The 15,857-nt window shown below is 26.5% G+C and overlaps 1 protein-coding gene and 1 long non-coding RNA gene across 4 annotated transcripts in view; both read left to right on the forward strand.

Moving 5' to 3' along the window:
- The window catches only part of LOC114124330 (transmembrane protein 70 homolog, mitochondrial), a 35,709-nt gene extending 26,990 nt beyond the window's left edge, over positions 1 to 8,719 (forward strand). For 2 of the 3 annotated variants that reach the window (XM_027987553.2, XM_027987552.2), the window contains exons 3-5: positions 6,432 to 6,546; positions 6,613 to 6,963; positions 8,420 to 8,719. In XM_027987553.2, the coding sequence (XP_027843354.2) occupies positions 6,439 to 6,546; positions 6,613 to 6,963; positions 8,420 to 8,641 (681 nt within the window). In that variant the 5' untranslated portion in view covers positions 6,432 to 6,438 and the 3' untranslated portion in view covers positions 8,642 to 8,719. Of the gene's footprint in view, positions 1 to 6,279; positions 6,547 to 6,612; positions 6,964 to 8,419 lie in introns of those variants that run through there. The other variant, XM_027987551.2, reaches the window with a different exon arrangement.
- Positions 8,720 to 12,176: 3,457 nt separating this feature from the next.
- On the forward strand, positions 12,177 to 13,401 carry LOC126550248 (uncharacterized). The gene is made up of 3 exons (XR_007604291.1): positions 12,177 to 12,313; positions 12,380 to 12,572; positions 12,668 to 13,401. It is a non-coding gene; the product is annotated as an uncharacterized LOC126550248 (long non-coding RNA).
- Positions 13,402 to 15,857: the final 2,456 nt, after the last annotated feature.

Below are 15,857 nucleotides of genomic sequence, written 5' to 3' on the forward strand. Positions count from 1 at the left end.
TACGTAAGTACAAAAAAATAACAAAAATGGTCCTCCGCGCATCATTATAGTTATGTTGCGCGCATGCGTATAAACGTAAAATCGAAAACTTTGGAAGGCCATAACTCCGAAACTAAATGAGAGCGACAAATTCTGATTGCACCATCGTTCTTAACTCGATGAGATACATAAGTTTCGATAAAAAAAATTGAAAAAATCGCTTGGCCCCTAAACTAGATTTGTTCCAAAGTTTTAAACATAGCTTTCATATTAATAACAATATTATTACTAAAGACCATTTATACAAATAAGATTCAGAGTGCAATCTACGCTTGGCTCCAAAATGACGTATGCTCATATTTATCCGGGTTCACTTGAGAAAATAAGTCTACTTAGCTACACACATTTTTAGCAAAACTGTTGCTGCTGGGATGTCATCAGTTTTAATTTCCAAAATGTTACCGCCTTTTGCTTAATTCACGATCGATTTGATCAGTGTCCAGTAATATGGACAAATTATTTGACATATTTAATTCATCGAAAATTCCAAATAGAAAACAATACAATCGTTATTTTAAACAAACTGCGCATTTAAATAAAATGGCAGATACATTTAGAACTTTAAAAATAATTAATAAATTCAAAGGTTTTGATGAAACAAACAGAATGAATTGTATAAATGGCTGGTTGATCTCAATTTCAGGGCTGCAATTTTTGTGCACATTATTAAATCCAACTAAATCAGTAAATCCTAACCGAAACTATGTCACTATGAAAAAACATGTACGGTCCGCTAGCAATATTTGATAAGAGAATTCAAGGGTTCCCAAAATCTATTGCTAATCGTCAATTTGTTGCCTATCTTAATCCTGAAAATCTATTGCTAACGTTCTATTGTGTGTTTATTGCCTACCCGATCACCAAAAATCCAGTTTTATTATTATATCAGATGGCGATTTATATGTATATATATATAAGTTATTTATATGTTTATGTAAACAATATTTTACTTTAGTAACTACGAATTGGTTAGGTTGGGAACTAAAGTAAAAAAGCAAAAACTATTAAGGGTTTGATTATATTATATTATATTTCATTTGTAAATTTGACCATAAAAAATAAAACATTATTGAAAAATAAAAATGAAATGTTTTATGGTACCTTATATATTTTTTTTACCCTGGCTTCCAATCTATTATTCTACTCCCCCTTTGTACATTTTCAAAAATCTCTCGGCTTTTGGTGTGTAATGCCATATTTTAATTTTTATTGTACCTACCTATAATATTGATTTAAGTTGAAGTAAATAAATTTATATAATAAATATACCGGACTTTTTTTACCGGAATTTCTTTTGCCAGACTTTTGTTAGTACATTCCCACTGGATATCTGCGTCTCGGTTTTTTTAATTGATGTAATAATTTATTTTAGATGTACCAGCCAAGTGCTCCTCTATTTGAACACCTGCAGGCGCCGATGGTAGCAACTGCACAGCCCTGCAGCGTAGTATACCAGCAGCAGCCTCCTGTAGTATACCAGCAGCAGCCCCCCGTTCCATACCACCACCAGCCCCCCATAGTATACCAGCAGCAGCCCTCCGTCCCTTACCACCACCAGCCCCCCGTTCCATACCACCCCCAGCCACCCGTACCTGACCACCACCAGTCACCCAAAAAATCGAAATTTAGTAAGTTAAATGATTTATTCAATAAATATTAATATTTAGTTAATATAATGTACCAAGATTAAAACATATTAATTATAATTGATTACAGATTACTGTGTTATATGCGAAATGGCTGGGCACAGGACGGCGAAGTGCCGCAAACTAGCTCATTTAAAGAATACCACGCTCCATAAGCCGACGAGTAAGATTTATTTATTTATTTTTTACATTTATAATATAATTAAGATAATGTTATACAATTATACAGTGATGGGTATAAATATCTATGGTTTGTAGCTATATGATTAAAGTAGTTGATGATGATTGTATGTGTAGTTTAAAATTCACAAATTTCATTAAATAATATATTTTATAATATTAATACCCATGTGCTAAATTTAATGATTTTGATTTTATTAATTTGAACAGGTATATTATTAAACATAAGTAGGTACTTAGCAGACATATATCTTTATATTTTTATACTTATTATGTGTGAATCTAAACAATAACATAAGTATTATCATTATGTTAAAATACTAAAAAGGTACTTTAAATTCATCGATAAATCTATGTTTCAGAAGGGCAAAGAGCGCCACTTAAAATTAGGCCACCGCGAAACCGGAGATTTAAAACACCAAATTGTAAGTTTCAAACACATTTTAGTACACAAATACACAACACTGTAGAACGAATCGCGGAAAAAAGTCCAGAAATATACTATACTCCTATTATAATGACCTAATTAGTAATTAGTATATTATAATGAAAATAATAATTAATTGCCAATGGTATAAAATATAGATTGTAAATCAAATAAAAATATAAATATGAACACAATATTATGTATAGGTCATGATTTAATGTGTTATAAGTTATATAGATTATTTATACTTAAAATTTTAAGATTTTCTTTTATAAAATTAACTATATTGGCCTCTTATACAATTAACAATTATATTTAACTGTTATATTAATAACAATATTATTACTAAAGACCATTTATACAAATAAGATTCAGAGTGCAATCTACGCTTGGCTCCAAAATGACGTATGCTCATATTTATCCGGGTTCACTTGAGAAAATAAGTCTACTTAGCTACACACATTTTTAGCAAAACTGTTGCTGCTGGGATGCCATCAGTTTTAATTTCCAAAATGTTACCGCCTTTTGCTTAATTCACGATCGATTTGATCAGTGTCCAGTAATATGGACAAATTATTTGACATATTTAATTCATCGAAAATTCCAAATAGAAAACAATACAATCGTTATTTTAAACAAACTGCGCATTTAAATAAAATGGCAGATACATTTAGAACTTTAAAAATAATTAATAAATTCAAAGGTTTTGATGAAACAAACAGAATGAATTGTATAAATGGCTGGTTGATCTCAATTTCAGGGCTGCAATTTTTGTGCACATTATTAAATCCAACTAAATCCCAAAAATATGTCTATACAAATAGATTAAATCAAGACTGCTTATAGAACCTTTTTTCCACGTTTCGTCAGCAACAAGGCTATTCTTTTAACCCAACACCCATCCAATTTATTTGGGCAGTTAAAAAAATGTTGTACTTAAGTTATTTTCAACACTCTCTAGATGCTAATTGTATAAAAAATTTCGATGAAATATTAAGTTAATTAGGACCAATTTCAGAAAAAAAACAATTCCTCTAGAAACATCACAAAAAGAGTATTTCAAATTTAAAGGCATAGGTATAAGAACAGTTGATTATAGACTTTTAAATCTTCCTGAACAAAATACATTAACATATTATGTGTCAGACCATCTTATGAAAAAATGTATTGAGAAACATACTTGCCAGATTAGTATTTGGCTATGCAGTATAATAAATCGTGCTGATGACGACTCCGATTTTGGGCTCTCGAAAGATAATTACTAAGATAGTTGTGGAGAATTTTAAAATATTAATATTTGTTAATTGTGCATAGATAGTTATAAAAATTATTTTTGTATATAGATAAATATAAAAATTATTTTTTTTTGTAACGTTATATTTTGTATACATATATTTAAAATATTAATATTTGTTATTTGTACTTACATAGATAGATATAAATTTTTTTTTCCTTTTTGAACGTTATTTTTTCCAATACAATAAATTGTATTATAATAATTTTCTTTCTTATCAAAAACATTTTTTTTTTTTTTTAGTCGTCAATACCGCTAGTATTTAACGTCTTAAGTACCTATAGAAAACGCTGCAAAAGCTATTTTCAAATATTGTATTTGTTGTTTTAAAACTTAAATTAACTTATTTCTGTTTTAAGAACTTTATAGTTTCACATTTTCTTTTCATATTAAGTTAATTAACTATTACTCTAATGAACAATAATAATGTAATAATGTAGGTATACTACCTGACGGATCTATAAAAATCCATTGAGCGTATAGAAACATATTTTTTAAGTTTTATAGTACATCATACAATTTATAGATTTTTCTTGTAATTTGGAATTTGCAATGTAACAGTTTTATTATGCATATATTATATAAGTACACATTTATATTATATTATTATCATATGCATATCAAGTATATATATTTAAACAAGATAATGGTAAAATATTTTATTTCACTACAACTGTACAGATAAAATAAACTAAGTATTATAAAACAATATAAAAATAAATATTTATTAATAACAATATATAATATAATAATCATAAAATACAAAATTTGAAAAAAAATAGTATTTTTTTTTCGTATATTTGCAGATTAATTTTTATTATACATTTTCAATAAAACAAATAATACTCGATCCTTATATAATTGTTAAAACATTTTAAGGATACGTAGGTATTTTATTTCACTTTTTCTGTCAAATGATTTATAACACGTTAACCGATCATTCTTATTGGTTGATATTTTTTAAGTTTATTTCTAAACACAAAGTACCATATTAATCCAATGACTATACATGTGGTAACTGTCATATAGTAGCCGTCCACGGACACTTCTCGGCCGTAGCTATTTTCCTCCAAAAAATAAAATAATAAAATCGTCAATCGTTATCAGAATATTAAATTAAAAATAAAAGAACAAATCAAATATTTAAAGTTTAATTAAAATATAATAATTCACCTTACGCGCTGAACTCGGCAGGTGGCTAAAAAGAGAAATAATAATATAATAAAAAAGTATTCATGTCGATAAAAATTCATCAATTAATAAATAAAATAATAAATAAGTAAATTTGATCCTAGCTATACTCTATTTTTATAATACGGAACGCAACACTACAACATTGATTAAAATATTGAAGGAGAATAGACATAATTAAATAATGTGGAGGAAAATGGGAACCAACCATTATTTTTGGAGGAAAACAGTATCTCGTTTTTGGAGCAAAATGGTCCCGCCCCACTTCACAACTTCCTCCATTAGCTACACATACCTGTATGGCTGTATAGTGTATACATTACAATAAATGTACACCATATTATATTGTAATTAAATAAAAATTCTATATCATAGAAATATTATCTTAAGCGTTCATTTCACAACTAATAATAAAAATATACAGATTGATTACGAATACAAAATTACTTAATATCAACTATAAACGAAACATTAATCATATATCTAAATAATAAGTATATGTCTTACATTTTTTTTAAATCTGGTGTAAGGCAGCTGTTTTTGATATCGCTTAAACATTTACTAAAAGTTAAAAAATCAATCATTTTTAGAACCAATGTATTTGGTATTAACCATCCCAGGTTATAAAATGTATTGAATAACGCTATGTACGTGCCGCCAAAACATGGATCGCTTTGTCGACAGAAGAAAGCATGTAATGCTAATAACATGAAAAAACTGAGCATCTGAAACAAAAACAATAACTGAATACAGTCTTTTTCCATTATTTTGTTTTAATTAACATAAATATTAATTTTTTTCTTATCCTGTAGTTTATTAGTTTGTTACTTTTGAAATAATAATTAATATTGAATTTTCCTTTTGTGTAGTTGTAGGTATTACTATAAAACAAACACAGTTCAAACTTACTTATAGTCAATGCCAAAATGTTTAATGTATATATTTAGCCATGATTGTAACATTGTCGCTGCTAATTGCTACCTACTTTTGCCGTTAGATAGCGCTGCCATATACGGTATTTCGTTGTCAGACTGTTTTTTTGGTTAGACGACTAGACGAGTAAATACGTAAATAATAAAAGAAAATTGGTAATTTTTAATTTTATTTTACATCACAAATTAAAATATATTATCTTAATATTCGTAATTTACAAGAACATGTACTACTATTATATTATACTGTATTACTGTCTATGTCCGTTTAACGACAATATAGAAATATGACACGATTCCATTATTTTAAACTACTTTACCAAATTTTGAGAGAGAATATTTTTGAATTTTTGAAATTATTCCATTTCATTTTTCAATTTGTGGACCGAATATAATTACATAAATCATGATGGTTTATTAATAACTAATAAGTATAAAGTATAAAGTATAGAAATTACGACGGCCGAGCCGGTCCCCGGTTCCTTATCTCTATTATATTATTATCACAGAATATTCTGTGGTATTATGATAAAAAAGTGATATCGATATGTTCGAATCTTGTGTTAGCAATTTCAGCATATTATTTTAATGGTTTTAAAATTAAGATTTAAAATTATTATTATAAAAAATTAATAATAATACAACAATTATAAATTATAAGAATAGATTTATTACTAATACTCCAACGTTTACTAGTATTTTATTTTTTTTTATCCACATAGTAAAATCATGTATTCATCAATGGTATTTCGTACTTGTCGTATTTCACAATTCAGGAGTTGTCTGAATAAATTAAATACTCAACATCCTTTAGCCGCAGCAGTCTTCCACAAACACGTAAGTACCAACAGTTTTACAGTTTTACTGTTATTAATATTAATGCGTGTGTCTACCCAATTATAGTCATCCACCGAGGCCAAGATTAATGCTATCAACACTCAGACTAATGTCGTGGAGTGGAAAAACATCTATGTTGGAACGTTAGGTCCACGGATACGCAACTTGAAAATTGTATCATTCATGACCAGTGCTGTGGGTTTGTGTATTCAACCAATGGTAATACAAAAGGCTGCGGAAGTGGGCAGCAGCTTAGCAGCCACCATTGGTGTATGCACCATCGCAGGATTTTTTACATTTATTACACCAGTGCTCATTCATTTGGTAACAAGAAAATATGTAACATCTATTGAATATAACGAAAAAGATGACGAGTACAATGCCACAGTTATTTCATTTTTCTTAAAACCTAAGAAGGCAAGTACCTATTATCATTAGTATACATTTTAGCTTAACATAACTTCTTCATAAAAAATAGATATTCTTATATTAACATGTTAGCTGTGTATCATATTTAAATATATGTGTCGTGCCACTGACAAAATTAAAGTTTTTAAAATATCAATATACTACTTGAAAGTAGATTTTAATTAATATCTACTTGTAGGAGACTAAACAAAAATCTAATAGTTAAATTGTAATCAGAGAGAAGCCAGTGGGGCAGTGGGCGCCATTGCATCCACTGACATTTTTTAATTAACCAAAAAATCATTGTGCACATGATATTCATAATTTTATTTTATAAAATGTCAGCGTTCATAAAAGCCTGTATTAGTGAATTACCTATACTGCGCAAATAATATTTTTGATCATCTTAGTTCTACCAAAATAACATAATGTTGTTGCAAGTATGTGAATATATAACATGCATTTAATTTTGTACCCACTAGCTGATTTTCTGCGGGCGCCTCTGATTATAATCATTTAATAACAAGGTATATGCCACCAATAATTGTTGTCGTTCAGCATATATTAATTATGATAATAATTTATGTCATTTAACATTATTCACAGTGAACATGTTAATATTATTTTGTGTATTTATTAGTAAAAAATTATGAGATATGTTTGGGAATCATACTTTTTTGGTGCATACAAATAAGGTATTTTTCTTATGAAAATATTAATGCATTATTTGTTTTCTCTCTCTAACTAGTGCAAAAAATGCTTTTTTTCATGTTACGATATTTTCCAACTATGTAAATAGTAAATTATTTTTAAAATAATGAACATTATACAAAATAACTTTTATGTATAATAATAATTAACTTTAATTCTGACTTATTATGAGTTAATAATTGACAGACAATATAGTTATTACAACAATTTTAAATTAACTTAGTTATAAAGAAATTAATTAATTTTTTTTCTTCACGTGTCTACCTAATGATAGTTATGAAATTTTCACTTCTTATTACTAACTACCTTTATATTTTATAAAACTTATAAAAATACATTCTATTTTCTTTATAAATCACTTATATACTAGCTATTGTAGAAGCCTAAGCAATTACATAGTAGTAAATTAGTGTCAACTTAATTTGCAAATAATATTACTTATTAGTTATGATAATGAATAATTTAGCTAATTAAGTTATAAGTTAGTTAGAAAACTGACTGGTAAAGTTTAAAAGCTTAAAAGTACTTTATAACTAGTCGATAATCATGTATAACTTTACTAGTGTAGTATTGGAAAAAATTACTGTATATAATATATTATATTATAGTGAAAATAACATGATTTAGAAAAAATGTAAAAATTACTATTAGGTATATAACTAATATTAATTTAATTATATAACATTTATTAAACAGCTGTATTCCTTATTTTAAGCATATTATATTTAACTAAAAGTATTTATTTTGATTTCAGATACAATTTAAACCATTTGAAGTAAGATTGCCTTTGACACAGAAATTAACAATCACATTTTATGCAAAAGAATGCCCTTTATTTGTGGATCCACAAGCATTTGATGATGTTATGCATTATCAACGTATATTAGGTTATGATAAGCCTTTTACATTTGAAAAAGAAGATGATGAAAACTCTGGTCTTAAAAAACCTGTAGTTAAGGCTGCTAATAAGATTTAAGTTTAAATTATACTTTATAGTTGTTTTTTATTATTTTATCAAATCTGTTTTGTAAATACATGCAATTTCAAATACTTACTATGAGTTTAATTTCAGCTTACTTATTCCAGAAATGTTGTGTTAATTTTATTAGTTTCTTATAATTAAAAAATTCTTAGAACCCAAAAATACAATACCAAAGTTATCGTTAGTACCATTTGACCTTCAAGAGACCACCATTGCTGGTTGTAGGTGGATAAAAATGACTATATAAGAACATATTACGTGTGGGTGATAAACACATGTTCATGTGCCAACTTTGCCCATAAAGAATATTGGAATATTAATCATGAAACCTATGGCCTATGGGTATCTATAGACTATAATATTAAGTAAAAAATATTGCACCTAAATATTAAATGTACTCGTATTAAATAAAAATAATAAATATACTGATGAGGTCATAATAGACACCAAGTTTATGCTTATATATAGTGACTTACTCATGGGAGTGGGGTGTCAATAAGTGATTAAAAAACAAAAAAAAACATTATATATATATTTGTTATATCCCTGTCCATGGATATTTTCTGTGTATGCTATTACTAATGTATTACGTTGTAATATTTTATGTCTATTTGACATATTTTATATAGATTATTGTTCAATAGTTATAATTTTGCTCGAGTATGTAGTATTTACCCATTTTTAGTTAATACAAAAAAATATAGTGCATAACTTGAATTATGGTAAATAAATTATTATTTATTATATTTTCGATATAAGTCTGTATGTCTTACACTATTACATTTTTAAACTATGTGTTAAAAGATAATGCTAAAATTAAATTTGTGTATGATATCATTATATTATATAATATATTCATAAGTGAAATTAGAATAATAATTCTAGAGGATCTGTAGTTCTCCAAAAATATAATGCATACAGTATAGTACCTAACAAACCTTTAATAATAATAAAAAAAGTATGTAGCCAAATATATGTTTGAGATCTCTTCTCCTAGTACCTAGTAGCACGAAACATAATATGGTGAATTAAGAAAAACCATCAAATGTGTTATACTTAAAAATTGTATTTATCACTTAAATCAATCATCAAATTAAAATACCAAAAATATAAATATATAAATTATAATAATTAATAATAATAAATCACAAATATTTTATGTTTAATGTTTATGCTATAGCTGTTAAAAAAATTAAAATAAATGAAGTGTTTGGACCCATATTAATGATGATTTTCATAATAATGTAATAATCTTCACATTATTTTCTGTTGTTGACAATAAAACTTTAAAATTAAAACTGAAATTAAAATTTTATATAAAATAAATTAATAGTTATAATTCTAATTCTAATTAATAATTATTAGGTAGGTATTATTGTTATTTACTACTAGGTATTCAAATATTATTTTAAGCAATACATTGAAGTATCTAGTATTCAATTATGTAAATACTATTTTGTATTGCAAAACTTTAAACTATTCATAAATTAAAACTAGAATGGTATTTTATAATGTGCATAATATAATGTTCCCTTTTTTGAATACCTTATTTAAGGATTAAATAAAGGCTATGACTTAAAAAGTGTATACGAACATGACTATATAGTAGGTAGGTATATATGTGTCAAATAATTGCTTGAAATAAAATTTCTGAATATATTTTTTTTAAAATACCAAAGCTCAGTTCACAACACAGTGTGATTACTGATTATAGTAAACTTTATTGTGTTTTGATTATAGTACATTGTATTATAACAATTGTTATGAGCACCATAATATTATATTATGTTAGATTAATATATTATATTATATTACATTAGTCTTATGAATTTTAATGTATAAGATAATATGTGGAGATAGATGTCTAGTAAGCATTTATGAGTGTACGACGGGTACTGTCCGTTAGAGAGGCGCCTGTCGTATGAGTAATTAATGTAAGACTTAACATTATTTATTATTTTTTTTTTTTTAATTAAATCTTTAAAATATTATTTCTCTTAAGATTATTTTAAATTGTTAAGCAACAATTTTTTTTCTAAAAAAATATTACTTATTCATAAAATCATTTTTTAAAGTTTTTACTTTTTTATTGGCAATATTTTATAAAATAAATATTTAAAATTTTAATGAGTGGTGCGTGGTACAGGCGTTTCTCACAAAATGTAGGTCTACTTCTCAGCTTGTCTTAACTTAAAATATTTACTGATATAAGGTAAACAACTTACAAAAAACAAAAAATAATAAATTTTATTTTTATAGATTTAAATACCTACTCCAAATAATATTCAGTTTTTGTACATGTAATTAAAAATATATAAGTATGTGGTCATTCAAAAATCTGTAGTGTAAAAAATACTTTAAAAAAATGTTGTTTTGTAATGATTTAAAACTATGTAAAATAAATTTCAAAAACGTTATACCTAGCATTTTCTTACATGGTATCTTACTATAGTTAGCTAACTATATCCTACTATAGTTAGTATAGAAAACTCCAGTAAATGGACGTGTGGGCAGAGCCTGATTTACCAATTATATGGCTCAGGACAAAATAAAAATAAATTTGTATTTCATCAAAGTAATATATTAATATAATATAATATTACATAGTTAGTGATAGTCACCGGTGGGCTCCTTGACCACGTGGGCCCAGGACAAATGTCTATTTTGTCCGTGCGTAAATATGGCCCTGCGTGTGGGGAACTGTTGACTAGGGAGTATGAGGATAGATCCCCTTGTCTTTTTTTTGTAACTATTTTTAATTTTACTCATCAAATACTAAAGATAATATAATAAAATATATTATTTTATTATTTATTAATTATCAAATTTATTTGATTTGTGACATATAGATTTATAGGTAATAGGTGTACTTTATATACTAACACTAGAGTAGGTATACTAGTGAGTACTATAATAGAAGTCTATGTACAGATAAAGCGATTGAACTATTGAAGGATTGAATAAAATTAATAATCAACGAATATCTGATAATGAATTATGAAATTGTTTCATATTTGATCATTTATTGATTAATACCGTTGATTATAAAATATACTTATATATATATACATAGTATGTTTTATAATCAATGTTTATACGTAGGTACCTAAACCTAATATAAAATATTAGGGTAATAGGTACATAGGGTACATAGATATTGTAATAATATTACCTTATGATTATGATTGAAGATTAAATAAATTCCATTGGTAACGCAAATCGCTGGCAAATAATGAAAAAACTAAAAAAAAACCTCATTCTCGTTCCGTAGTTTAAGGGTTGGCCTTGTTATCGTGCCTGCACCGTGAAGAAAAAATCAATTATCATGTACAGAGTAAAGATAAGGTAATTGAAAACTATCTTAAAATAAAAAAAATACTATGTTATTAATGTTTCTGTGTGTTTTAATTATAACGTTAAATGTATGTACTATTAAAAAATTTAATTTTCTACATTATCCTCCTTGAAAAAATCCTAAATACGTCTGTCACCCGTGGATACGTTCTTAATAAATTAAAACCTATTTAAACCAATCAAAAAATAACAACTGACAAAATAATGAAAGACATAACGACACGTATAGTATGAATTATGAAGTAAATATTAATTAGTACGATGGCAAACAATCGTGAAAGAACTATTATTAATTATTATTTATTATCCAATGTACTTGTATAATATATTATTATATATTTGTATACATAATTAATACTGTTTTGGTAAACTCCACAGTCAGTACCGTGAAAATGACGTGGGCAGTGATGTTATTATCGTCGTGTGATTGAACTTTAAATTGCAAATACCCAATGCAACGATACATAAATCGCAACAAACGCGTTATACAATGCGCAGTATAGGAACGGATAATGGATAGATATACCTACATGCTATTGCGATTCAATAACGACATAAAATACTGCATTAGGTACCGTCTTACTGCATGCGATGCATATGCCTATTCGTAATTAATTTATTTTATATTCAGTGTTTCTCTAACAATAATAATATATTATTATTCAGGTTATCCTGCAGTGTCGTGGGACGCGGATAAAAATACTGAATGGCTATAAAGTATAGTTGAGTTTATAATAAATGCACATGACCCTACTGCAGGGCCTGATTTACGTTTTTTAGGTTTAGGTAGCATATTACATACACATAACTCGATATAGGGAGGGGGGTGGTAGCTATTAAAAATAAAAAAACATCGACTCTTGATGATAGATTTAATAGTATTATATTCGATCCGGGCACAATATGTAATATATAATAATATGTACATTCGTTTTGCGTGAGAGAGAAGAATTAGTGGTAAAAAACCGACGACATAGGCGATTAGACCTTTTGTCTATGTACATCTTATGGATATTATATTACACCATCGACGCTCATCGAGTGGACGGGCAAGACGGCACTTGACCCTTTTCCTGGAAAAAGTAATTTTTTTAATCGTTTTTTAAAAATATCATTTCGTGTGTATTATATTATATAGTACTACCATTTAAATTAAAAAAAAAAAACTATACTAATAACTGTAAATGAAATGTGTTATACCATTGTTTAGAACGCTTTTCTTTGAATTTATCTGATGGTTTCTAGAATTTATTTTTTGATTATCCTAAAAAACGGGAGAACGCATGAGTATTCAAATTCATCAAAGTTTAAACTTCAGAGATTCAGAACAAATATTTTTGGAATTAAGTTTACTTTCTTTTTTAATGATTCTAAAATAAATAATTGTTGATATTTTATACTTTTACTAAATTTTTAAATTAGTATTTTTATTCATGGGTACAATTGATTATAGGGAAACTTCATTATACCAACTGTTTTAATTGGTAAAAACATTTATAATATTTTCTGTGATCAGTACGATTACTGAAACGTCTGAAACACTATTAAAAACGGTTTCAGAGTAAAATTACTTAATATAAAATGTATAAAGAACAATATTTAAGAGAAAATAACTTTGTCGTTTTTGAAAAGTTAATTATTTAAAAATGTAATAATAGTTTTTGTCCCTTTTATAACGAATCATGTAGTTACTTGGATGAGGTTATCTTCAAGGATTATAACAGGATTAAACGCTGCATTATAAATTGATAGTGAATGTATGATGGGTCTTGCATTAAATTATTAAATAATTACGTACCTTCTTACTAGTTCTTAGTATTTACCCCATGTCCTATGATATATATATATATAGTAACATAATATTTATATTTTGTTTAACCAGTCATAGAAAGATAAGGACAAAAGTTTTAGGTTTGAAGAAATAATAAAAATAGTTTTTAGATAAAACCTTCCAAGATAATTTAGTAATTATTATAGTTTACACTGTATTATCATCGACCGACGCAGTAATAAAAGTTGTTTTTATAACACAAACAAAAAACGCGCGTGAAATTTAAAATGTAAAAATATATCGTAGGTAGTTTCCTTCAACGTTTCCATCCATCAGGATGTATGATATTCATTAATATCATTAAATTTAAATAGAAGTAAAAATATTTTTATTATACTTCGTACTTATAGAATTCTTTGTACCTATTATATTAGTTGGTAGGTACGTGTACGGTTATTTACTATGTAGTACGTATACTACCTACTTGAAAAATATTTTAAAAGAAACGGAAACCCGCGCGTTAATTTTGATTTACTTTTATCATTTTATATTTTAATATTTTGATTGTTATATACTGGCACACAGCAGTATAACACTTTAAAATAAGATACAATTTCAACAATTATTCAGTTTGAACTGTATTTGTCCAGAACGTGTTATGTGTTTATGTAATTTATTATAATACTGCATAATGTATAGTAATGTATATATCGCATATATGTATTATGTATGTACTGTCCGATAAAGTCTTGGTTGTAAATTATAAATGGGTGGACATTAATGTTGATGACTATCGTTCAGAAATTGCGAAATTATACAATAGACGATCTTAATATCGTGTTTGCCGTTTGGTAATAAACTGGAAATTACGACGTCTCCGTTTACGTCTATATAATATTGGACAATTGGTTTACCATTATATTATACCTATTATCTATTATATATCCATAAGATAATAATAGTGTAAAGGTACATTTTTTTTTGAGTTTGAATGATTGATAAATTACATCGAGCGTTTGTGTTACGTACGAAGATGTAAAATTTTATGCCATAAACTGGTAAATATTATGATGGCATAGTTGGCATACTATGGATTAGTAAAAATAGCGAATTACGGTTCTCGAAATTAAAAAATATTATGTAGAAATATTGAAATATGTATTTATCCGCGCATATTAGACCGCAATGAAACGACAAGGATAAACGGTTTTTTAAGGATGATCAAGACTCAAGAGCTGAAAAATTATCTAATCAAAATAATATTTTTCTAATGGGGTACCTTATTTTTCTATAGGTAGGTAGTAATTTAGGTATTATTTTAAATTGATTATTATTACGGTGGCATGGTTTTTTGATTCCATATGATATATCTAATATTGTGTATTTATAATGCGTATGTTTGATTGAGTCTGATGTTTTCACTAAAAACAACTGTTTACAGAGCTGTATTCATAACAGGGTGGTATACTAAAAAAATTATATCAAAATCGAAAGAAAAAGTATCAATAAGTAAATCGTCTGAATGTGGTAAACAAATATAGAAAATGGATCATAAGATAAAACGGATTTTTTTACATTTAAAATGTACAGTTTTTAGACATTTATTGTAAGTAAGTATAATAAAAATGTATTAAAATATATAGACGTATAGTAATAATTAAAATCAATGAGTTTGTACATAAAACTCAAAAACGTATAAGTAAGGGAGTTTATAGGTATGGTTTAATATCTATTTGTTGAACATTTAAGTCATATAATGTTATATAAGTTCAACATATTTTACCCTTCACTCAACAGTCTATACGTATAATATAAATCCAATGGTGAAGAACATGGTCGTAATACCTAATTATACCAGTAAACAATGTTATAATTTTGTCTAGTAACATCTGGTAATTGGTATATAATTGTTATAATGTCATATATCTATATACATATATAAATGGTCGTTGTATATTATTATTTATAAATATAGTTCATGATATATGAATATATATATATATGTTGAGTGTAGTTGATATATATTATATGTTTATTTACCTATGTATCATCTAATTAAGTTCATTCCGGAGAAGAGATCATATT

Source organism: Aphis gossypii, chromosome 2, assembly GCF_020184175.1.
Source record: "Aphis gossypii isolate Hap1 chromosome 2, ASM2018417v2, whole genome shotgun sequence".
NCBI classification, from domain to species: domain Eukaryota; kingdom Metazoa; phylum Arthropoda; class Insecta; order Hemiptera; family Aphididae; genus Aphis; species Aphis gossypii.